We start from the raw sequence: 26,104 nt of genomic DNA on the forward strand, positions 1-26,104 counted from the left end.
GTCGATCCGCTATTTGAGCTCAGTTACCTGTACAGCAGAAACGGGCGCAACATGGGAATCAACTCGGGGGGCTGGGGGGATTATTTAAGAAAACAGCTAAGAAGTGAACATCGGTATGCTCCAAAAGCACGTGCGCTGTGTCTTGTAAATTGACATGCTGTCTGCTAAATATGCAAAAATAAATAAAGTCATACAAACATTTGAATGAGTCTAATGCCATCCGAGTGACTGGCATTGCTCAGACCGGGTGGTCAGTCAGCATACGTGGGCAGCAAGTCTGGTTAAGTGCCGTCCCATTATGCCATAACAACAGCAGTCTGCGCAGTCAATTGCTTTTCTGGATTGGTAGCCCTCTAGTGGTAATAACGCGCATAACAGGTACGCCCGATTAATGGTTACCGCTGTAGCATCAGCCAGGTCGCACTCGGAGGCAGGAGTTTGTGGAAATTGGACGACATCTTCTAGGAACAACATTTTGAATCCCAATGTGTAATAAATAAACATACATGTAACATAAAAAATGACACTTGGCCATAATGATGCATAGTGATTGCATTTGAAAGTTTTATTACAAAACACACACAGACACATTCATGGATTGACATTCGACTTTTCTCTTTGGTTTCTGATCTCACCTCAATACGGAAGGACGGAGATGTTTTTTTTTCCAGTGAAGTCCCGTTACGTACGGTGCAAGTAAAAACAAAAGCAGCTCACAGTCAGTCAGTGCATATGCGCCTGGCAACTACATTAACACACCACCACCCTCTGCCTCTAGGTGGCGGTGTGCCCATTCTTACATAAAGCAGTTGTCAGCCATCCAGAAGAGCAGCAGCTGAGCAACTCATTGAAGTTTTCGACTACTGCAGGGGCGCCAAACAGTTAGGACTTTCCAGAAGGGAAAATGGGGTCATTAGAGAGGGTGGCTGTGGCCCTGGAAGTTCTCCTGTGTGTAGCTTTGAATAGGCCACTGCAGCTTCTCTCCAAGGGGTCCTGAGTTGGAAGTACAGTAGTAACAAGGGTTGACCTGGCAGAGTGGAAAAAGAGGAAGAGGAGGCCAGTGTGAAACAAAAATCTGGAAGGTGAGACACGTGGGTTGCAGGTGCTAGTTGGGGGGGCTACCTTATTGGGTACCACAAGGCCCAAGAGGATTGGACTTCATTGTCTTTGTTTTGTAACACATCACATCACAACGGTTGATGCACTTTAGTCAGGTAAGGTGAAGGGGCAAAGAACATCACCCACTGGCAGTGGCCACAACCGACACCTGAAAGAGAGTGGAACCTGAGAGCTGACCTGGACCAGCAGTTGAAGTTTCCACTTGAAATCAACTACAACTCCCCTCCAAGCAGACATCACCCTGGGGTCTATGTTTTCCAGAGACAGATTCATGGCCAAGCTCATCATCCCATTGGGAGGAAGGAATGGAGGCAGCCTTTGAGAGGAATAGGGAGTTGGCAGAGGCGTGCATGGAAGCAGGGTGGAAGACAGCAAGCTACCCAGTAGAACTCGGTTGCAGAGGCTACAATGGAGTCTCCACTCAATGAAGTTATTGGTTCTGGGCCAAAAGAAAACGTTCAAAGAATTTCAAGGGAGTTTCCGCAGTCATCTTATAAGAAGTGATGAAAATGGGGAGAGCAAGGATCTTAGGACCGGTTGTAGGGAGTGGTAGGGAGACATCCACTACTATGGACCCACCATCCTGAGATGTTCTCACATCATAAAGGGTGAAACATCAGGGAAGGTCGGTTCCCCACTGATGACTCAGCACAGGCCTAGTAGGTGACAAATACCTGTGCTTCCTGCCATGTTGTCCCCTCTTTTAAAGCCCTACCTGTTAATCATTATTGTCCTGGAATCAATTTGGTCTAGAAGGTGGTCTCCTCTAGTGGTTGTTCTGCTCATATTAGGACATTAGGTCATTTGGACACTTGTGACAAGAACAAGCCATTCAGTCCATCCTGTTCACCTGGATTTTCCAAAATAGCATCAGTTTGAGATCTGAAGGTCCCTGAAGTTCTACTCTCTTCCACACTACTTGGTCATTTATTTTACGCGTTTACGGTTCTTTGCATGAAAACTCTCGAAGATGTGCATCTTCACTGAAAGAAGCTACAGCTCTGGGACTTAAGACCCACTGAACGAATGAGGAAAAACAGCAGTCTGAGCCAAGTGACCCTAAGGAGAGCTCTCACTGCCCAGGTGGCCATTCGGACTCCTGATCACGAGGACCTGTCATTCACTTAGGACCTGTTACAGTGCATATAATGGTGCTGTTTAAAATAAAGACTGGGGTCCTAGAAAAGCCCACCAAGGAAAGATAATAAAAAATGCAGTAGTACATTTGAAGACAATCAGTACAGTCGGCTGATGGATAAGCTTGATTGAAGACTCTCGTTTGTTAGTAAAGCTAATGGAGTTGAAGCTCCTTGAAGTTCTGGTCAAAACGCGCCCCCCACCTCCCACCACAGCAGGATGTGGTCTCATTGGTTACCTTTTTTTTTTCTGTTTTCCTAAACAGTTGTGGCCACACAATGCTCTTCTACTCCCACCGGAAAACACACACTCGGGGTGGGGGGGCTCCTCCTATTGTTTCTTTGTTCGGGACAGGAATGCCCTCCCTAGAAGTTTTCTCAAAGAGTGATTAGCGGCGTGAAGACAATGTGGTCCGTGCCCCCGTTGAGGCCCACTCCTTGTTTGGTAAACATGATTTTTCGGTCTTCGATTCTGTATTGGCCCGTTTTGTTTTTGGTGTAGTAGATCACATAAAAGATAATGACCATGATGAGGACAAAGACAAGGATCACAGCCGAAGTCCCGGCAATCCGTGGAAGGTAATCATCTGTTAAATAAAAGAAACTGTTAGCAGATACTACAAAGGGTTGTGTTTTCGTTTACATTTATTGATAAAATGTGGTAAACATACGGGGTCCGTGTCGTTTGTGGGCCTTTAAATTACACAGTTCTGAAGTTTTATGTCTTTGGAAGATAAAAGACTGGAGATGAAAGAAGAAGAAGACAGAATATCTGAGGTTTAATGATGATCAGGATTCAGAAGTTAGCCTGCAGGGGGAGGTCTTGAAAAAAGTGGAGAAGTTTAACGCTTTGAGGGCTGAATATTTTTTCCAAAAAACATAGTTTCTGAAAAGCAATTTCACACAGAAATCAACATTAAACGTCTGTTGCTGCATGCTGTGGCTGCCAATTTGCTAAGAATGTGCGGCAGACTTGCTTTCAGGCTGTCTTCGCATGGCTGGGGGAGCAACAGCGGTCACGGTCGCAGTACACTGCAATCTGGTTTCTACCTCTTATCGTTGTTAAGTGGCAGTCCTCCCTGGCGAACATTCCCGCTACACGAACCTGTTCAGCACCACGATTAGCTGGGGACCAGTCAGCTGAAGCTGGAATCTCACATTCGTTTTCTATCACTTGTATCAAAATCAGAGTTCGATAAGTCATAGTCTAGTTCAGAGATAACCGGCAAAACGTCGTCCACGGAGTATTTTGCTGTACTCATTCGCTGTGATCTCTCAGCATTATGTCAGTGCCATTTTTGCTCTTGTTTGCGCCTTGCTACTCACACGAGAGCAGGAAATCTCGGTCAAACCAATGAAGCTAACTTTCCTTCTAGCAACGAGAGTCCTACTAAAATGTAACCGCAGGTTTGGTCACAGTTTATAGTCGATTACCATCGTCAACTCCTCCTTTTAATTAAAGTCGACATCCACCCTGAAAGAGTTAAATATGTAGGATCAGTGGTAGCCCAAGATGGAGAATTAGATGTTGTGATGGATGGCCAGCTAAATATTCCGGCCCACACCTCCAGACTACCAGGTGGAGCCCTCCCAACAGCATGGAGGTTCCCCGAATTCCAGCAGGGCCTTATGGACCTTGTAGTTTGTATACACAGCCCTGCTGGATACCTTGGGGACCATCGGAAGTTGCTGTAGGGAGGCTGTCAGACTCTTACGTGCCCTATAACCCGGAAGTACGTCATGAACACATGACCAGAAGGAACGACGTGCTTCCGGGTTGAAGAAAAGGACTTTTACTCTGACCCGGAAGTAATGAGGACTTGTGGATTGTTGGACAGGAACCACTTCCGGGTCAGGGGGTATAAAAGGACTCTGGGAAAGCCCAGAGATTGAGCTGAGTTGGGAGGCAGGGTGGCTAAGCATCTGGGAGTGGAGGATTGAGTATTGTTTATTGTAGTGGTTATTGATTTATTAAGTATTGTGGAGAGGAGGGTGCTTTGTGCACTTATTTATAATAAATATTCATTTTGGACTTTTGTCTGGTGTCTGATGTCTGGTCTGAGGGTTCAAGGGGTCACGGGGACCCATAAACTGTCACAATGTGGAGATAAACCATAGGTTGCAGTGTGGAAAGAACAATTGGAAGAAGGTATCCGAGTATTGTGCGATCGAAGTATAAGGCCAAAGACTGAAACTCAGGTTTTTAAGTGGTAAGACCAGCAAGGATGTATGGAGCTGAGACATGAGCACAAAACAAGAAGTTGGATGTGGCAGAAAATGAGAATGTTGAGATGGATGTGTGGAGTTACCAAAAAAAGACAATTGGAGGCACAACCAAAATGGGAGAGATATCTAAGAAGGTACAGGAAAGTGGGTTGAAGTGGTTTGGACATGTTTGGATGTGGGGAAAAGGGTGATGGTCATGGAAGTCAAAGGGAAGACAACATGAGGGAGGTGGATGGTGTGGGATATGGCCGGCCATTCATCCCGGCCAATACCCCCAGGCTGCCAGATGGAGCCCTCCCTGTAGCTTGGAAGTGCCCCGAATGCCAGCAGGGAATTATGGACAATGGAGTGTTTATTCACAGCCCTGCTGGATACCATGGGGGCCGCCAGAGGACGCTGCAGGGAGGATTAAGGACTATTTTCCCTACACCCCGGAAGTACGTCCCACTCACATGGACAGAAGAAATGATGTACTTCCGGGATCTGACCCGGAAGTGCTAGGAAGTCACATGGACTGAGGGTTCAGAAGCACTTCCGGGTCAAGAACTATAAAGGACTCTGGGAAATCCCAGACGGATGAGTTGAGTCGGGAGGAACAGTGACAACGCGTCTGGGAGTGGAGGATTGTTATTGTGTATTGATTTGATTAGTGTATTGATTTATGAGTACAGTGGAGTGAAGGGTGCTTGGTGCACATTATTGTCCTAATAAAATAAGTTATTGGACTTTTATCTGGTGTCTGCAGTCTGATCTGAGGGTTCAAGGGAGCGATAGTGCCCCTATCTGTCACAATGGATAAAGAAAATGGAGATCTGAAGGAAAAAGGCTTGACTGTTGAGAAGGTGCAAGACCGAGGTTTGATTAAACATGTCAACACCACAAAGAAACAGGAAAAGAAGAAGAAGAGGAAGTTTTATATTTATCTGCTTTATATTACAAGAAATCAAGTCTCCACCCCCACACAGTAATTGAAGATTCTCCAGTCTGAACCTTTAGGCCCCCAACAGCTTCTGCTATGCACGCCAGAGAATAAAATTCACTTTTTAGTGCAGTTAGAAGGTAGCAGGTCTTTTGCAGGTGCCCATAACCCACAAAGGAAGCTGGCTGGGACCCTCGCTGCCACACCTTTCCATTAATTTGACCCCCTTGAAATTAAGCATTTTAACTGGAAATTTGTGTGGTCTCTCGCTATTACATAACAGAAATGGAGGCAACTACAACCTTTAGAGACCACCTGTTGAACCTGGAGAGGCCCAGTTTTTTTTTTTTGTTTCCCCCCCTAATGCACTAAACTGTGATTGCTGTTTCTTCTGTTCAAATGAATAGGACGCCTACAGGGGCTTTAATTATCGGGGACCCTTCTAACCAAACAGGAACACCAGCAAGTGCAGTCTTTAGAGAGAGGGGTTAGGAGCAGGCGCATTGCCGCACCCACCACATGACAAACCAACTCAGGATCCCAGATTAGGACCTGAGTGCAGCCATGCGACAGGTGACACCTTAGCACCTCACTAGTTCAGATGGAGTGGAACAGTGGGAGGTTTTTTTATGGTGGCCGGAGTGCCAGTTCTGCCACCAACCCCCAGGTTTGTCCCTGCAGGTTGGAAGGCCTACATGCAGTTCCGGATGCAGATTAACTTCATTCCCAGGATGGAACAATTTCAGGTTAAGGGCCTTGCTCAAGGGCCAAATGAATGGCGTTTACAAGATTTGAACCGGCAACCTTCCGATTACCAGTGCAGATCCCCAGCCTCAGAACCACCACTCCACCCATAGTCTTTAGAGACTCAGTAAACGCTCCTGAAGAACTTGGAGTGTCTGTCCTAACTGCTGGAAACCCACATTGAAGGTAACTAAACTTGAGTATTTTGGGCCTCCTAATAAAGTGCAATTTTTAGGCCCCTTTCTATCTCATCAGAAGCACCTGCAGATGTAATCCTCAGAGATCAGATGTAAGCTTTCAAAGACATTCTGTTGCTCCTCATCTGCTAAAAACTGCGACTGTGACTCCTTAAAGTGAAACAGACTGAAGCACCATATAATTCAGGGTGTCCAATTTTTGGGGCCCCTTTCTGACCCAACAAAAGTACCAGCGTATACTAAAGCAATTGTAGGCAGACGATGCCAACAACATCTGAATGCGTTTATGTTGTTGTTTTTATTGTTCTGGGAGGTCCGTGCTGTTGCCTACTTACTGCTGCACTATTATTACAATTGCCCACTCCTTTGAACTGTTGGCACCTTCGTGACAAAACAAACTACTCGAGAAAGGAGAAATAAATAAGAGGTGCACTCAACTTACGGGTGATGACGATCGCCACACTCCGTCGTGTTCTCCCATGCGTGTTCTCGGCCACACATTCATATAAGCCTTCATCGCCCCAGTCCATCACTTTGGAAGGTTCCACTACTTTATCATCTTTGAACCACCGGATATTTGGCCGGGGGTTTCCATCAGCTGCACACGTCAACTGGCTTTCCAAACTCCATCCTGCGGTGATGAGTGGGTTTACAGGGAGGCGAGGGCTTATAACTGGGGGGACTGTAAGAGAAGAAATAATAATACTGGCAATGAAAAATAAAAAAAAATAAACATTGGGGGTGGTCTCCCGTCGACTTTCTCGTATACTCTGACATGGGGATGGATTTTTGAGGAGTAAACCGCAAGACATTGATTATATTTTTATATTGCGTACATTAAAGAACCATCAACAACAAATCAAATCAATAATATATTGAACAATTATTAGAAAAGTAAAGTTGAATAAATCGGACTCTGCAACTGCATGAATAAAAGGTCAAGTACCACATCCGGTTAGCGTAAAGAGCCCAAAAGTTGATAGAAATCTACGTTTTGTACCTCATACTTGTATGCAAAATTTGGTTGACCTAAGTGAAAGCGTACTCAAGTTATCGTGTTTACACACTGTGGTGGACAGCCGGGTCCCATGACCGGCCGGGACACCCCTTCAACGTATGTCCCGGGGGAGCAACCATAGATTACTCAATACCTCCCCCGGGACTCTTGGTGGCAGCCTCCCTGGCTGACGATGGTGCCTTAGTTTCCCGCAGGGCTTCATGGGAGATGGAGTCCTCCACAGCCCTGTTGGGATCTGGGGTGGCCACCAGGGGGAGCTGCATGGGTCCCGGAGCCCTGCTGGACAAATCTTCAGCCCCACCCACAAGTGCAATTGGAACCAGGTGGTCAAGCACCTGGAACACTTCCGGGTGGGCTATAAAAGGGGCCAGCCACCACCACTCAGGGGCCAGAGTCGGGAGGAGAGGACAAGCTTCAAGGGAGGAGTGGTGGTGCCAGAAGGGCGTGTTTTGGTTGTGTTTAGTGCTTTGCTTGGGACTGTGTTGTGGCTGGAGGGATTACAGGGAAGATGTGTCCTCCAGCTGAAGAAAAATAAACCTTTATTTGATTTTTATACGTGCCTCCATGTGAGTCTGTGCCAGGTCGGGCGGAAGAAGGTGCTATTGTTACAACACATACAGACAGACACACAGACATAATTCCAAAAATGGTATTTTTGGACTCCAGGAGGCCTAAAATGTCAAGATTCATCAAACTTTTTGGACGATTACAATGTTTTCCCTACACTTTGTATATGAGAAAGTAAAAACAAATCAGGCAGGCAGTGTGGCCCTCATGGTTTACGGCCGACAGTTCTCCAGGAATGGGTCACCACGTGAATCGGCGTGTGTCACCTCACCTGTCTTAGCTCATACACAACGGAATGGACAAACAGATTACGTCTGTTTGGCACTTATTACGGGAGAAGGCAGTGTATTGAGTATTGACAACTTAGAAAATTATTTTCTTGGTATTACAATATTCTTAGTGGAATCAATGCATTTCAATATTTGTTTAATGTCTTGTAGAACACTGTTAGCTGGGTTTAATAAATTTGTTCCTCATTTAAATAACATTTATTATATTAATGCTCGCTGAGGTCCTGCCTCAATTAGGTGCTGTCTCCTCAAAGTAAACCCCCAAAGTCCCTGGATGAGGACGGTCTTTTTCCGCTCCCACCATCTACTCACATGACACATTGAGGGTGACACTGCTGTTCCTCTGGTACGTCGCGGTGGGTAAGTGCAGGTGAGTCTCACAGATGACCTTCAGCCCGTTGTGCTCCTTCCGTGCTTTGAAATTGCTGATCACGGGCTTTCCATTCACGCTACTCAAATTTAGTTTGAGGCCAGGGATGAGCAGCCGTTGGGTGGTGTTGGTTGGGTGCTGACCCTTCACACTGCAGGTCACGTTCACGGTGTCATTCACATGTATTCCACTTTCCAATTCAAGGGTGGGTTCTGGCAAATCTGCAATGGGAAATGCGGATAGAGATGAAAGACAGAGGTCCACGATTGTGTCAGACCTGTCAAGAAATGTCTCCAATGTATTATACTGAGGATAAACTCCACATACTGCATGTTTAGAACAGATTACTATCCATCCATTTATTATGCCTATTGAACCAATTTCAAGGTTTTTTGGGTACAAAGCAGGCACCGACCCTTGGTGTGGCATCAGTTCAGCACAGGGCACTCTCACAGACACAGCCATATTCATTCACAACAGGCCAGTCTCCGGATTGGGAGAGTAAAACCGGAGTAGCCACACGGACTCAGGGAGAATATAGACGACCTCGGCACCGGGCCACAGTTCAGACTCACTCTGTATTTAGCAAAAGTCAGATAATGGGGACAATCTGGGAGAGGTGTTATCTTGTCTGGTGTTGATTTCTGCCTTGCACCAAATGTTGTCTGGCTATGCTAGGCCACCATATAACCCTGAATAGGATTAAGTGGATGGATGGTGTCCATAATTACTAGTAATTGTTAATATGTCTATTATCTCTAAATATTTACAATCATGAGAAACCCAGACATTACCTATAGGAAAATTATTTATGATTACTAGAAATCATTACAGCGGTGGGCTGGCGCCCTTGCCCGGGGTTTGTTTCCTGCCTTGCGCCCAGTGTTGGCTGGGATTGGCTCCAGCAGACCCCCATGACCCTGTCGTTAGGATATAGCGGGTTGGATAATGGATGGATGGATAGAAATCATTAATATGAAATTATCCATAAATATTCACAGATAACAAATATCTTGAATTCAGTATCATATGCAAGTATTCATAATTACTGGAAATCATAAATACAACGTCACCTGTAAGTGTTCCAAATTATCAGGAATCAGTCAGTCATTTACTAAGCTGCTCGGTCCTGAAAAGAGTTGCGGGGGTCTGGTGGAGCCTATCCCAGCTACGAAATGGGGCAAGGCTGGATGAACACACACACACTATGGGCCAAGTTTGCATTACCAATCCACTTAACCTGCATGTATTTGGACTGTGGGAGGAAGCCCACCCAGACACGGGGAGAACATGCAAATACCACACAGGGAACACCTGGGACACGAATCCTAGCTTCCTTACTGTGAGGAAGCAGTGCCACCTCTGTGCCACCACTGCGCCACCCCTATCAGGAATCATAAATACAATATTAACTCTAAATATTCCAAATTACTGCAACTCACGAATACAAGGTTAGTCAGTCAGTCAGTCATTGTCCAACCCGCTATATCCTAACACAGGGTCACGGGGGTCAGCTGGAGCCAATCCAGGCCAACACAGGGCGTAGGGCAGGAAACAAACCCCGGGCAGGGCGCCAGTCCATTGCAGGGCACACACACACCAAGCACACACTAGGGACAATTTAGGATTGCCAATGTACCTAACCTGCATGTCTGTGGACTGTGGGAGAAAACCCACGCAGACACGGGGAGAACATGCAAACTCCACACAGTGAGGCCCCGGGAAGCGAACCCAGGTCTCCTTACTGCGAGGCAGCAGTGCTACCACTGTGCCACCATGCCGCCCAAATACAAGATTATCTCTAAGAAATTATAATTAACAGAAATTACAAACATGATATTATGTATAAGTATTCATAAACTACTAGAGATCATGACTACAACATTACTTGTAAGTATTATCAGAAATTATGAATACTGTACATCATCTATTAGCAGAAATGACAAACATCTGTAACTAGACTGGTATTACTAAAGACAAAAACCCAACATGGCTCTGCCTGTCTTGACAGCCATAGTCTCGGGGGCTTTAGAGGATGTGCACCAACCAATCTCAGCTGGGAGATGTGACCAGAAGCTGCATGGTTAGAGGGGATGCACGTGTAAATGTTCCGCTAAAACAGCCAAAACATCCTGACCTTACAGTACGTCAGCCCCTTAACAAGACAGTGAGGACCCGATCACACATTTCACTGGTCTGATGTAGCTCAGTGGTCTCAAGACCTGAGCAGGGTCCTTCACAGCGGTGCCTCCATGGCTCCATGTTGCTGTGATTGAGGCTGCAGGACTGTGAAAGTGTAAATTGCTGACTCTCATTTACAAAAGTTAGAAAGTGGCACGCATGCTGGCGGCGTCCGTCAAAGCGAGCTGTCATTACTGAAATGAGCCAGTTTAGAAAGTCAAAGGGAGACTTACTGTATACAAAGAGATGGAGCTTCTTTTCACAGTGATAGGGTGGTGCACTCAAGTTTAAGAAGCACCTGACCTCGGCATCCCTGATGGTAAGATTATCCACACTCCAAATGGCTTTCCCACCTTTGTCTTTCATCACAGGTGACACCGGCGCATTCCAGCCAATAGTCTTGAAGTCTTTACGGTTTGTGCTGCAGGTGACACGCACCGGGTCTCCGGATTTCACAATGATGCTGGCGGGAGTGATGGCCACGTCGCATCCTGCTTCAACTCCTAAGGGAACAGATATAGCATAAAGTGTCAGAATGTTCTAGAGTACAGAGGTAGGTGGGCACTGTAGCTATCCTGTTAGACAGATTGTCCACCATAGGGAAGAGTCAACTGCCCTCTTCATCTCTCTCTTTACTACCACCCTAGGCAGATGTTGCTGCAGCCCAAATGAACGTTTGATTGGTGTGTACTGGCAGCAGCAACATGATTTGCTGAAGTCCTGCACTAGCAACAATATGATTTGCTGCAGTCAAATTTGATGGACATTTATCTCACCCCTCCCCCCAGCTCCACCCATGATTTCTCTGAGCTGCAGCAATACCCTGCTGTACAGTCCTGGGGGTCCGCAGTGTCTTCACACAGCGAGCTGATATTTCTCAGTTTGTGTGTTTAGGAGTCAACGCACAGATTACAAAAACGGGTTTGACACGTTTATTGGAATGTAGAAAGCATTTATGTAAGTTACATGCAGCTTTAATATACCTTGGATTTTAATACTTTTATTATTCTGACCAGTTTTGTTCAGGTTTTCAGGTTTTTCTGGTTATTTAAACTGTTATTCACTAATGTGCATCATGTCACCAGGTCGGACATTAGGGTGGTTTCAGCCTTTGACCATTCAGTTCCTTTTATCAACTCCAATATATTATTCATTGTCCTTATTAGAGACAGTCTATCCATTAGGTGCCGTCATCTGATGGGAGCCATTTATGAAAGTTAAAGGGGCGCACACTGTGGGTTGTAGAAGTTTGATAATAATGTACACGGTATGTACACAAAGAGGTGCCCGTTTGTGTTTCTGAAGGTGTGCACACATCACCTACAGAGAGGACCACCAAATCAACAAGCTGATTATCAAGGCAGGCTTAGTTATTGGGCACACTCTAGACCTGCTGGAGGTGGTAGTGAAGGAGAGAATAAAGGCAAAACGGATGGCCACTATAAACACTATAAAACCTTTGGCACACCAGCACTGAGGAGTTTTAGCCAGCGTATTATATAGTACTAGCCAACCCATAATTATGTATTGATGAGTGAACACTTCCTGAAAGACACAGTTGTCCAAATGGGGTGGGTTTGAGGATACAACTGTAGGTGAATGAAAAGATGGAACTCTGGAGAGGGCAACATACAATTGTCCCTGACTGACAATTGGAGGACCGCCGTCGCACGCTCATTCAGCGATTCACATCCGCGACAAACATGATTTTTCTTAGATGGTCCTGTCGCGTCCACCCTCGCACTCGAAGCATACACACTGCCTGGTCATGTGCCCGCTCGCAAGAGCAACTCACAGAGACCCGCCCACCAACTGTAAGACCATGGGATACCTCTCGCAAACTGTTTTACACGTTGCATACAGCGATTCACATCTGCGACAAACATACTTCTTCTTAGATGGTCCTGCCGCATCCACCCTCGTTCTCGAAGCATACACACTGCCTGGTCATGTGCCCGCTCGCAAGAGCAACTCACAGAGACCCGCCCACCAACTGTAAGACCATGGGATACCTCTCGCAAACTGTTTTACACGTTGCATACAGCGATTCACATCTGCGACAAACATGCTTCTTCTTAGATGGTCCTGCCGCATCCACCCTCGTTCTCGAAGCATACACACTGCCTGGTCATGTGCCCGCTCACAAGAGCAACTGACAGAGACTCGCCCACCAACTCTAAGACCATGGGATACCCCTCACAAACTGTTTTACAAGTTGCATACAGCGATTCACATCCGCGACAAACATGCCTCTTCTTAGATGGTCCTGCCGTGCCCACCCTTGTTCTCAACGCATCCACACCGCCTGGTCATGTGCCCGCTTGCAAGAGCAACTCACGGAGACCCGCCCACCAACTCTAAGACCATGGCGTGTAAAACAGTTTGTGATGGTGGATGCGGTCGTGCGTCATAACCGAAAAGAATAATGAAAAGTCAACGTGACTCAAAGGTGCATGTGGAGTGTAGCAGAGACGAACGCGAATGACGCCCTGTTTTGTGAGTTGCTGCGTCCGAGTTGGTGGGCGTGGCTCTGCGTGTTGTCGTTGTATCCAATGGTCTTAGAGTTGTTGGGCGTGGCTCCGTCCTGCATGCTTCATGGGTGTCTTGCTTGCACTGGCGGTTGCTAAGTGAATTATATATATATATAGATATATACACAGTGTATATAAATAAATTATATATATATATCCGGGGCGGCACGGTGGCGCAGTGGGTAGCGCTGCTGCCTCGCAGTTAGGAGACCCGGGTTTGCTTCCCGGGTCCTCCCTGCGTGGAGTTTGCATGTTCTCCCCGTGTCTGCATGGGTTTCCTCCGGGTACTCCAGTTTCCTCCCAAAGACATGCAGAGACATGCAGGTTAGGTGGATTGGTGATTCTAAATTGGCCCTAGTGTGTGCTTGGTGTGTGTGTGCGCCCTGCGGTGGGCTGGCGCCCTGCCCAGGGTTTGCATCCTGCCTAACACCCAGTGTTGGCTGGGATTGGCTCCAGCAGACCACCGTGACCCTGTAGTTAGGATATAGCAGGTTGGATAACACACAGGGCACACACACACACACACACACCATGCCGCCCTCTAGGTGGCAACCAAAGGACCAGAACCCGCAAGACAGAGGAGAAAGCCAGTGTACTAACCCATCTCTCTGTTCTCTCATAGGAAAGACGAGCCACAAAAGAGTCCAACAACGTAACAGCATTGCAGTTGCGCGCCCGGATGGACACGCCACTTCCTCATTCCTTATTCACGTCTTGTCCCTTCCCGATAACATCACAACCTTCCTAGGATTCCCTGCTGTTCCCGACATCCTTTTTGCCATCCCCTCCTCCATAAATACACAATCTTTCCACCTTAAGACTGTCTTGTTTCTATGTTTTTACAATTGCCTGTAACAAACGTGCCAGACCAATTTCCTGAATCTACAGTATATGGGGATGGTCCCCCAACCCTTTAACTGTGTTATCGTGTGTTTCTTTTACAATATATATTTACATATATATATTGTGACGGATGGCGGCTGGCACCATTACCCAGCCCAGATGCCTCCGAAGTGGAAGGACAGTCGGAGAGGTCTTTGTCTTCCATGAACTGGATTCCTGCAGGGCTGTGTGGGAATTACAATTTGCCAGCACAACCCTGTTGGGATCCGTGGATGCTGCAAGGGGGAACTGTGGGAATTGCAGGAGCTGCAGAGCCCTACTTTGGGCTTTAGCCACACCTGGGAACAATTCTAGACCTCCTTAATGAACCACCTGGAGAGCTCCCGGGTGTGGCTTAAAAGGAGTCAGACGCTTCCCAAAAGGAGCCAGAGTCGGAGGAGAAGGCTGGTGGGGCTCATACCTGGAAAAGACGAGACTACATGGCTCTAAAAAAAAGGGGTGCAGATTTATTCTGCTTGGGAGCATTGGTATCGGTCCTTGGGGACTACTCTAGATCTGAGTGCCTTTCCATAAAATAAAGGCTTTTGTTAAACTGAGCTGCTGACGTTATCTATTTGTTTCAGGTTGGGGCAGCACATATATACAGTATATACATATATACACACACAGACACACACACACACACATATATATACTATATAGAGTTCCCCCACCCCACCGAGATAGCTACTCAACAATAGGATATAGGAAGATATTTAATCCAGTGACAAATTACAGGGATTTCCTAATCGGTGAAGTATTATAGCACAGCACCAACCTGTGCCTCGGAGTAGAATTACAAGATGACAAACCTTGAATTTGTCTCCCAGACACACGCATGTGTGTGTGCATATATATCTATCTTACTAAACCACAGTTAATTTATGCATGGCGGACGCACCGAGGCGCATGCGTACTGCCACCGCGGCTTCCCAAAACGCGACGGCTTCCCAGAGTCAGTAGATGGTGCCCAAACAGCACAACCTGTGAGCGCCCAAACAACACAACCTGTAGGGTCAAACGCAGCGGCTTCCCAGAACGCGACGGATTCCCAGAGTCAGTGGGTGGCGCCCAAACAACACATCCTGTAAGCGCCCAAACAACACCACCTGTAAACTAGACTTAATGAACGAAGGCGCCCACACAAAGAAACCGCTTTAGTTCAAATAGGGTTATTCAATTAAATGGAAACTTTACCATGCCTACGACCTGTGAACTAAACCTGAGGTAAAGCGTGTACGCCAGGTTGTACAGCCGCCCGGACAATGAACGAGCGCGCCCACAACGCGCTTTTGACACAGCACAGGAGGCACATATCCAAATGGAGGGAGCTCATCGATTAGTAATACAAACATGAGCCCGTATGGCTACGACCTGTAAACGAGCCCTTATGGATACAAACAATGAACGAAGGCGCCCACACAAAGAAACCGCGTTAGTTCAAATAGGGTTATTGAATTAAATGGAAACTTTACCATGCCTACGACCTGTCAACTAAACCTGAGGTGAAGCGTGCACGCCAGGTTGTACAGCTGCCCGGACGCGACCGCCCACACCACCGCATATACCCTCCATGATATTTCAATAACGCAGAAACTGATTGCCATTCTTGGATTTCCGATTCGCTAGTGAATCGCGGGCTTACTTATATATATATATATATATATATATATATATATATATATATATATATATACACATACACACACACACACCATATATACACACACACATATCTATCTGTCTGTCTACATTGTTTACGATATATAATCATATATGCATATTGTATATGGGACCAAAATATGGCATAAATGTGTTTTGTGTGTTTCTATACACACTTTGCGACTTAGGAGTGGATATGTCACTACTAATGGTGACTAATGGTGAACCTTTTCCATCCAGATCGCCATCATCTATCCACTCCATAGTTTCTTTTGTTATACCCAGGAAAGACTTGAGAGCCAGCTGACCAAAGCCAATTCGCATCAGTGGCATTCTTTGGTCAGTTGCCAGCTAGTCTTAGATTATTATAGTCAAACGTTACCATTTATTGATTTATATTTAGGTGTGTTAAGGACGTCATTTTTCAAAACTGTTTGTGTAAATTCCTTTATATGGATTGCACTGTTGTAGTTTTTTGTTCTATTACGCCCTCTTAAGGGTTCACCCCAGTATTGTGCCCAGCACTGCTGGCACAAACACTACCTACCTACGATCATAAACTGGATTAAACAAATTCTAAAGGGATTGATGAATGAAGTTTTTTGTCTTTGGCGGTATGTTATTTTGTGTCTGTGTTCGATTCTCCTCCATTTGTAAATCTATACAGTGCTCCAGATTTGCAACTATCTGAGGTGTTACCAGAGAATCTCATTTACAGCACATGACAGACTTACTCAAAGTAAACTGTAGTGCACCTGAGAAATGAAATGAATGTGCAATGAGGAAGCACCACCCTTGAAATGAGATACAATATAAAAACTTTGTTAGAATTAAATGAATGCTACCACCACAAAGTACCCTGAGACGCTCGATGTGAATAACGCCAGACAGTGACGTCTCTCTTCCAGTCTCTTTGTTTGTTCCTAAACTGTTGCCTTTTCCAGATCCTTCCTCACTAAAACAATTGACTTGCCATCTTTTATTCCTTTCCACATTGCAGTGTCACATGCAGGCTCTATTGCGATAAATTTCCTGCTGCTTATGTGCTGGAAGGCCCTGCTTAATTGTACAATAAAGACAACAGCAGATTTCTTCATCTATTCATCCATTGTCCAAGAGACTGTTGGGCTGTGGGTTCCTGAAGCCAGCTGTGGCAAAACTAAGACATACAAGCTCAATGATACAAAAAATATTTTATAACCTCTCCATGTTTTGACTTTTTCACTGTGCTTTGAAGTGGTGCGCACTGTAAAAAGTCACTATAAAAAAGTAAACAGTCAGAAAATGGACAGATGGATAGTTTTCACGACATGTAAAGAAATTACTTTAAATGGTACTTAGATTGGACATGTCTTGTCATAGCGCTGTGAAATTCACTATGTAAAACAGGCTGAATTAGTGAATATAATTTTGAAGTTTTTGCACATATTTGAAAACAGTTTGCACATTTGATGTATTTAGCATCTTTTATTGACTTTAATGTGATGCTTGAATCAAATGTTAATAGTAATGAGCATAAGAAAAGTGCCATACAAATAAAATATTATTATTACTGATACTCTCCAACTCATGTAATCCAAGTCGGTGGTCTGGGTCATAGCACTCACCCACACATGAACTCAGATTTGGCCCAGTTTGGAATCACCAGTCAGCTTAATGTGCAAGTCTTTGGGATGTGAGAGGAAAACCCATGTAGTCCTGAGGCCTCATTTATAAAACTTTGCGTGGATTTGAGTGTGAAAATATGCATACTCCAAAAAAAAAGAAAATGTGTATGCTAAAAAAATCAGATTTATAAAACCTTGCGTATGCACATTTCTATGCAATTTAACCTTTCTAAATCACACTCACCTTGTATATGTGCGTACGCGAATGTGCCTGCAAAACCACCCTAAAACATCCATATATGGTGCATGCTAAACAACCTCATACATATGCAATCACATTGGTGTAGAGCAGCCTCTCCCTCTTGACAAGGCGAGATCCTGTCACCTGCATTTAAGAGTATCTGGATGTGCTCCACAACTGAGAGTACAAGATCACATACGGCATTATGCGGGAGAGACCCTCTGGGTGGTCTGGAAAAGACATTACTTGCCAACATCTCACTGGGTAGCCAATATCACCCAGTACATATAGTGACATGATTGCTCTTACAATAGTACAGGCCATATGAAACACAGAGGCTACAGTCAGTTACCTTACCAATAAGCCAGCCACCACATACAGCACAGGCATGTCTGCCAAAGCTACACTGACTCAAAATAATAGAACCAGACCATCAAGACACGATGTTTGCCAGTGACATCTTGGGTGACTTGTGCATTAATAGAATGTAACTGCTTATGGTAAACAAAAGCAGCTTCATTCTCACTAGGTGCCCTTATAGCAATCTATATTACTAAGCCACAGTTAATTTATGTACGGCGGATGCACCGAGGCGCATGCGCACTGCGGCCTTGGCACCCACCCCAGAGTCCAGAGTCAAACGCAGCGGCTTTCCAAAACGCGGCGGCTTCCCAGAGTCAGTAGGTGGCGCCCAAACAACACAACCTGTGAGCTACACTTGCTCTAATCCACTGTGCCAGTAATATAGATCACATAACGGTCACAGACTCTAACCCAGCGGCTTCCCAGACTCAGTGGCTGGCACACGAACACCACAACCTGTATACTAAACTTGCTGTGCTCCACTCTGCCAGCAGTCGGTGTCAGCAAAGGCAACCGAATCACGTATCCACAAAACGAAACCGCTTTAGTACAGATATGCTTATTTAATTAAATGACATTTCCCCAGACGCACGCACCCTCCATGATATGTCATCCATCCAAATATCGGATGGAACAGAAACTGATTGTCATTCTTGGATTTCCGATTCGCTAGTGAATCGCGGGCTTACTTGTATAAGTGTAATCCAGTGCTCTGATTACATTAGGAGAACCGGACATAACTTGTTTTTCTCAATATAAAAAAGCAATTTGCAGCTATGTTTTATATTTATACACCCATGCCATACAAAAAATTAATGTATAGCCTCGCTGGTTGATTAATGGCTTCCGGCAAAGCAGGCACAGTGGAGTGAGATATTTCTGACCTGTCAGCCAATTCACCAAGGAATGACAAGTAGTTGACATAAACTGACGAACAACTAAAAAAAGTTCTTCAGTGAAAATATGCAGCATTGGCCCTGTGAAAAAGGTAAAATACAGACTGCATCATATTTTTTGTATTTGAGGTGTAATATGTTTGTCACATCAACGCACATCATAATAATGACTCAGTAATTTTAATTATTATACAGGTGCGGCATTATTTAGCTGGTTTGGCTCGATTTCCCTGCTTGATCAACAATGTCGTCGTTTCCCAGTTTGTCCGAAATGTTCCATATGCATGGGTCAGAGATGCCCTAAATATACGCGCGTTCCACCGTTACATTTTGTTTAATAGATCCCGACGTTTGTGGGGGAATTTTCGGTTAACGAGGCCATAAAAATGTCAGAGAGAAAGTGACCAAGCGTAAAATCCACTGATGTTCCACCTTAAATATTAGTTTGTGGAGTATACAAGTAATTATGATAAGCCCCATAAATAAACGAAACGCTTATTCGTGCTTTTAACCAAACAGTTGCAAGGGCTGCTGTAAAAGGCAGTATATGAAATAATATGTGAATAAATTCATTACTTACATAAAATGTAAACTGGACTTATTTCCCTCTCCCTTCAACTCACAACCAACCTTCGACTTTTTAATATTTTACATGTTCGACCGCCGATCATCCTAAAAATAAAGCAGTGTTAACACCGACAGACATGCGCGTTGAAGCAAGAACGCCTCGCTGTAGGACACGTGATAGGGCGGGGCCAGATGTAAGCGAGGTTGGATGATCGGGTATTACCATATGAAAGGTTTGCCGTGATATACGGTATATTTAAATTGGCTAATAACGATAGTCTTTAGTTATTCAATACGGTAGTAGTGACATTGTTGATTTATCCATTATCTTCCGTTACTGTCAGTGACATGCTAACAGTCTGGCGCCCTCCCATCCCGCGCTCGCCTCTGCGACTGCGCGGCATCTTGCTGCCCTTCAGCTACCGCAGCTCACGTCTAAGCGGGTAAGTGACTTGATGTTCGTGCCTGTCAAAGTAAAAATATAAATTAAATGCAATTTAACTTATGTAGAAATGTATAAAAGATGATATTTTATTCTACAGTGACTAATTCAGAGTCCCTCACAGCTGGCTGTATTAACTGAAGATTTTAATAATTCAGTATTTGTCTTGACACTGAACTTTATCTGCAAAGCGCCTCGGACACGGACCGCCGTCCATGTTTTGATGTAAGCAACAGTTTAATCTTGAAACTTTAGCACAGATTTTAAATGTCTATCGGGTACCCCTTTGGAATTTTTTAAGTTTAAGAAATTTGAATTCTAAATGGCCTTGCGCCTCCACGTTCAACAACTGACGACAGCCCAGAAATCTTCTCACCCCTTGAGATGGAGTCGGCTGTCAAAGAAAGTAACTGTAGCCAAAGGACATTGTAAAATAGTATTAAAAACATTTTAGTTCACGTAAAGTAATTCTGTTCTCACTGTTTATTTTTGAATATGACTCACCATTACAAAAATGCTATAAACAAACTTTATATAAAAATGCTCCGACTTTCAGACTAATCAAGTGTGTGAACGCTCCTGAATGTTACGTCATGCCAGCATTTGCTTGCGTGTTTGTTGTTATTATTATAGTAAGCCATAAAATTGTCAGTTCCACTAAATGCAGTTCATGGTCGTGTGGGACTGGTAGATAGATAGATAGATAGATAGATAGATACTTTATTAATCCCAAAGGGAAATTCACAATGGTGTCCATCTTGGTGGCATTGATTTTAAGGCAGGAAATGGCTCTAAATAAGCAGCCAGTCTGTTGGACACCCTTGCAAGAGACAAATTTACAATCGCCAGTCAGAGTAACCTGCACGTTATTTGGATGTGGGAAGGAAAACTGAGTGTCCGAAGAAAAAAATCCACAGAGACATGAGGAGAATGTGCACAAATAATGGCAGGACCCTGATTCAAGCTAGCAGCTGTGAGGCAGTAGCTCTAACCACTGTGCCACCCAAAGCACGTGCTATATACATTTAAAGGTTATCTAATCTAATCGATCTGTGGTCATACAAAGCACACATTACGTTACGGAATATAATTCTCTACAACCCTGTTATTTGGAAACTGTCACGTGCTCTACAAGGTATAAATCAAGACGTGAATTCGACTGATGAGACTTTTTGTTCTAACTTCTTGGAGTAACAATTTTGGCAATTTTCAGAGTGAAACAACTCACTGAGTTCGTGCAGTTTTGTTTAAAAAGGCATATGCTCCATCCATCCGTACAGCCATCCATTTTCTTATCTGTTTCGTCCGGAGCAGAGTCACGGAGCAGTTGGGGCCTGCATGTATCTGCGCAAGGCAGGAAGAATCCCTGGCCAGGGTGGCAGCCCATCGCAGTGTGAACACACAGACACACACACATGGGGCAGGTCTACACTTACATTAATTCGAAGAGACCCACAAAAGAGGTCAACATAATCGAGTAACATCAGGCTGGAGCCTGTTTGGGAACAGGTGTGACGGGACATTATTTCAAGCCGCAATATGTGTCGTGTCGTGTTAACGCGACCTGTCATGTATGTCCCACACAAATCAAAAAGTTCATCTGTAGAAGGTAACTCAAAATGCAACCAAGGAAAAGTATTTGTTCTACCTATATAGTGTATCTGTCTGATTACAGATGCCACCTTACACGCATGCCCTGCGGTGGGCTGGTGCTTTGCCCGGGGCTTTGTTCCTGCCTTGCACCCTGTGCTGGCTGGGATTGGCTCCAGCAGACCCCCGTGACCCTGTGTTAGGATATAGCGGGTTGGGAAATGGATGGATGGATGGATGGATGGAAATGACTGACTGACTGACCTTACACGCAGCCTATCTTTGGCTTGTTAACTATGTATTCCTGCGGCTTTGAATTATACACGCCACACTCAGGCACACTTGCTGCACATTTAAAATAATGTGGGCTTTATTTGTATTATAATCATGCATCGGCCACCTCCGTGAAGTCCAGTTCACCCCAGGTAAATCTTCCCGACCCCACCTTTGCATTGCTGCGTAGTTATCAGTAATATTCACAGCTACCAATAGATGGCGTGCGCATGTCAAAAGAGTCCAGTGAGCTTTTTTACTTCTATTAATCAATTTAATAATATCAATGCAATTCAAAGTCTGATAACTGCTGGTATAAGGAAATAATTCTTTTATAATAACATAGTATCTTGAGTGTAAGCAGGGAAACTGAGAGTTGATATTAATCCTTTTAGCGTTTTGGTATCTAAAATAGCGGAGTGGTGGCTCTGAGGCTAGGGATCTGCACTGGCAATCGGAAGGTTGCCGGTTCGAATCCCGTAAATGACAATAGGGACTCTGCTCTGTTGGGCCCTTGAGCAAGGCCCTTAACCTGCAATTGCTGAGCGCTTTAAGTAGTGAGAAAAGCGCTATATGAATGCAAAGAATTATATTAAGCAATGCCCAGTTTTAACAAATACCTTTACAGGCCGCACACACACACACACACACACACATATATATATATACATATATACACACATATATATTTATAGCTGGAAACCCACAAAGGGAGAAAATGAATTGCATGTCTTAAAACAGTTTTTTATTCCTAAGCTTTTGATTCCTACCAGGAATCATCATCAGAAGAACATGATTAGACTTACAGAAATCCAAATAGTAAATAAGTAGGGGAGGGTAGGTGGATGTTTTTGGGGGAGTCGATGAGGTGAGACTCAGAGGGTGTTGGTGATGAAGTCTTATTTATTATTTGCATGTTCTTCTTTCCAAGCCTACATATGTTGGGTGCATGTCCAAATGTCTGTTAATGATGTTTTCATTAGATAGCCATGATTCAGCCAGCTCTCTGGCACTTTTAGTATTATCCTTGAATTTTACTTGCTCTGAGTCCCATTTAGTAAATGTGTGTCCGGTTGAACTTGTATAAGTGTAAATCAGAGACCATGGGTCTTTTTTTTTTTTTTTTTTTTTTTTTACTGCATTGCAATGTTCCTGTCATGTTCCTCTGATGATGATTCTTGGTAGGAATTGAAAGCTTAGGAATAAAAAAACTGTTTTAAGATATGTGATTCATTTTCTCCCTTTGTGGATTTCCAGCTACAAATATGCAAACTGTATCACAGACCTTCGCTGCGATAGACAGATAGATAGATAGATTGATTGTGAGGTAACTAGTTCACTGCTTTCAAAATATTGTAATTTGTTGGTCTTTCATAAAGCATTTTTTCAGTGAAAGTGAAAGGCACTGTAATAAATGAACAAACCATTATGGTAAATGAAAACCGTAATAATTAAAAAATTACACATCATGGTCTCATTTATTAAGAAAACATTGCTAATCAATGTTTGTAAAAAATACTGCAAAATTAAATATGTTGCCAACTCTGAATATTTATAATAAAAGATAGATAGATAGATACTTTATTAATCCCAAGGGGAAATTCACAAGAGTAGAGCTGCTAAATCAACTGGCCAGAGTTGATCAGTAATGTCAATGGAAAGATCCTGCTGGTCTCAATTTATGTTAATCAGTTTCAAACTACAGTACTTTGTTTTCCTGTCTGTTTAAACAAATCTTTGTGTGTATACATTATGTAACTAATTATTTGTCAAAATTGTATTTGTATTTTACCTGTGGACCAGTCAAAGTACTCAGAAAAGAGTGCTGTACTGAATTATATTGAATTGAATTTTCCTGACACCCTGCTTTGCCAGCTTTACCTTGAGACTATATCATTTTCAAATCTAGTTGTTCTTATTATAAGAAAACATTAATAATATTCATCCATCCATTTTCCAACCCGCTGAATCCGAACACAGGGTCACGGGGGTCTGCTGGAGCCAATCCCAGCCAACACAGGGCACAAGGCAGGAAACAATCCTGGGCAGGGTGCCAACCCACCGCAGGACACACACAAACACACCCACAGCACACACTAGGGCCAATTTAGAATCGCCAATCCACCTAACCTGCATGTTTTTGGAATGTGGGAGGAAACCGGAGCGCCCGGAGGAAACCCACGCAGACACGGGGAGAACATGCAAACTCCACGCAGGGAGGACCCGGGAATCGAACCCAGGTCCCCAGATCTCCCAACTGCGAGGCAGCAGCGCTACCCACTGCGCCACCGTGCCGCCCCATTAATAATATACTAAGGCCTTAATGCCATATTCTTTTTCAAGTCCATTGAATCCAGCTGAGGGTCACACCTTCATTTAGAAATGTTGCCTGTATTACTATAAAATGAATAATAAACTAATACAAACAAATATTCCCTGTATTAGACAGATGTCCCACCAGGTTGGTTTATACCTTGCACCCAGTGCTGCCTGTTTAGATTTCAGTCCTTGTGACCTTTAACTGGATTAAACAGGTTTGAAGATTTGATGGATATATATTAGTATTTCTAATTTAATAAATATTGATAATTACTCTGCATGTGATGCACTTTGCAGCCTGTTCATTTCAGGGTTGGTTCTTGCTGTACCAGCACTGCCACAGTAGCCTTTTGCCTTGTAACCCTAAGCTAGTTTAACAATGAACAACTTTATATAAATAATAATAACTGATGTAACTTATGGGGCGGCATGGTGACACAGTGGGTAGCGCTGCTGCCTCACAGTTAGGAAACCCGGGTTCGCTTCCCGGGTTCTCCCTGCATGGAGTTTGCATGTTCTCCCTGTGTCTGTGTGGGTTTCCTCCCATAGTCCAAAGACATGCAGGTTAGGTGAATTGATGATCCTAAACTGTCCCTGTTGTGTGTGCTTGGTGTGTGTGTGCGCTCCCTGCGGTGGGCTGGCACTCTGCCCGGGGTTTGTTTTTCTGTCTTGCGCACTGTGTTGGCTGGGATTGGCTCCAGCAGACCCTTGTGACCCTGTATTATAGCGGGTTGGATGATGGATGGATGGATGGATGATTTAACTTATAATAATAATAATAATCATCATCATTATTATTATTATCATTATTATTATTATTATTAATTACTGCCCATGTGATGCACTGGCATCCGCACTGAACAGTATAGGCGTTGGCCCTTGTGACTCTAAGCTAGGCTGAAGATGGATGTTGGCATTTATAATGCATTTCGTTATTAACAGTTATTAGCCATGTGATGAACTGGCACCCTGCCTTTGTGTTGACTGTAGGTTGCATAGGCACTTGCCCTCTGAATTGCATGAGAATATTGTTCCGTCTCATCTGTTATTATTATTATTGAATTTCACACTGCTTTAGCAATAAGCACATGTTATTTCACCAATACATTTCCATCTTTACCTCTTGTGAAGCTACAGTATGTTAATAAAATGACAGTTTGTCACTGTTCTGGCCTGCCACACGCTTTACACAGAAATGAAACCAGAGCTCCCTGCCACCTTCCTGTCACTGGCACCTGTGCCACTCACATACACGCTGCGTTTCTACCTTTCACACTGACCGGTGATCTCGTTCTACTGCCGCATTCCTTTTAACATTCACATCAGCCATTAATTATATGAATCATTGCTTACTTCCGTCCCACAATGTAAAGAGCACCACAAGGCGATGTATCCAAACTTTGAAGTCCATGCCACCTCAGTGAAGTCGTCCAAAGACGGAGCCAGCCGTGCCGCTCTGTGACTCTGAAGCCCGCTTGCTGTTTTCTGTTTGAAAGTGGAGGAGCACAGGAAGCTCGAGGGAAGCCCCACCCTGCGACTTACTGCACTCAGCTGGGAGGAGAGGCATGGAAAAGTTTCCGCCATCCTGTTACAGGCATGAGCTGGAGTGGGCACACAGCAACAGCGTTTCTGAGCCTCGTGTAAGATGGCACAAGGCCCAGGCCTCTTGTAGTTTGCCAGCAAGTGGGAAGCACCCTCCTGGTGCAAAGGGAAAGACTGCTAAAGTGAGAACCTCCAGTGTGCTGTTTAATTTTGAAGGACTCCTGCTCCTTAGACCCCTCTCTCTTGGCCTGTTATCTTTTAGTTGGTGTCGGCCTTTGTCTGTCTCAAGTGTTAGTATGTCCACACCCTCCCACCCCATCCTGTGTAGCTGAACTTTTCCTACTGATAACGCCTCACTGCCAGGCAGCAGAACATCCGCCTCCTCCTCCTCCGCCTCCTCCTCCACCTCTGGTGAGTTTTCT

At 44.5% G+C, this 26,104-nt stretch overlaps 1 protein-coding gene across 2 annotated transcripts; it reads right to left on the reverse strand.

Moving 5' to 3' along the window:
- Positions 1–540: 540 nt before the first annotated feature.
- Positions 541–25,746, reverse strand: LOC114667664 (vascular cell adhesion protein 1-like). 2 transcript variants are annotated; one of them, XM_028823049.2, is made up of 5 exons: positions 25,494–25,746; positions 11,121–11,270; positions 8,529–8,807; positions 6,784–7,023; positions 541–2,842 (listed from the first exon to the last, which is right to left on the reverse strand). In XM_028823049.2, exons 1-5 carry the CDS (start codon positions 25,549–25,551, stop codon positions 2,634–2,636), a joined length of 936 nt encoding a protein of 311 aa, XP_028678882.1. In that variant the 5' UTR covers positions 25,552–25,746; the 3' UTR covers positions 541–2,633. The 2 variants fall into 2 exon arrangements, with proteins under 2 accessions (XP_028678882.1, XP_028678881.1); XM_028823048.2 differs by having other exon boundaries at positions 11,001–11,270; positions 25,494–25,738.
- Between the last annotated feature and the right edge of the window lie 358 nt (positions 25,747–26,104).

The sequence above is a fragment of the Erpetoichthys calabaricus genome, chromosome 17, assembly GCF_900747795.2.
Source record: "Erpetoichthys calabaricus chromosome 17, fErpCal1.3, whole genome shotgun sequence".
Taxonomy (NCBI): domain Eukaryota; kingdom Metazoa; phylum Chordata; class Cladistia; order Polypteriformes; family Polypteridae; genus Erpetoichthys; species Erpetoichthys calabaricus.

What these genes read in the sequence shown, in the direction of transcription:
- LOC114667664 (XM_028823048.2), bottom strand. Translation starts at nt 25,551, where the DNA reads ATGGACTTCAAAGTTTGGATACATCGCCTTGTGGTGCTCTTTACATTG. An exon ending in CTTTACATTGTGGGACGGAA is followed by an intron (nt 11,271 to 25,493) that starts GTAAGCAATGAT and finishes CTGTTCCCTTAG; the next exon opens with GAGTTGAAGCAGGATGCGAC. An exon ending in GCTCCATCTCTTTGTATACA is followed by an intron (nt 8,808 to 11,000) that starts GTAAGTCTCCCT and finishes TTCCCATTGCAG; the next exon opens with ATTTGCCAGAACCCACCCTT.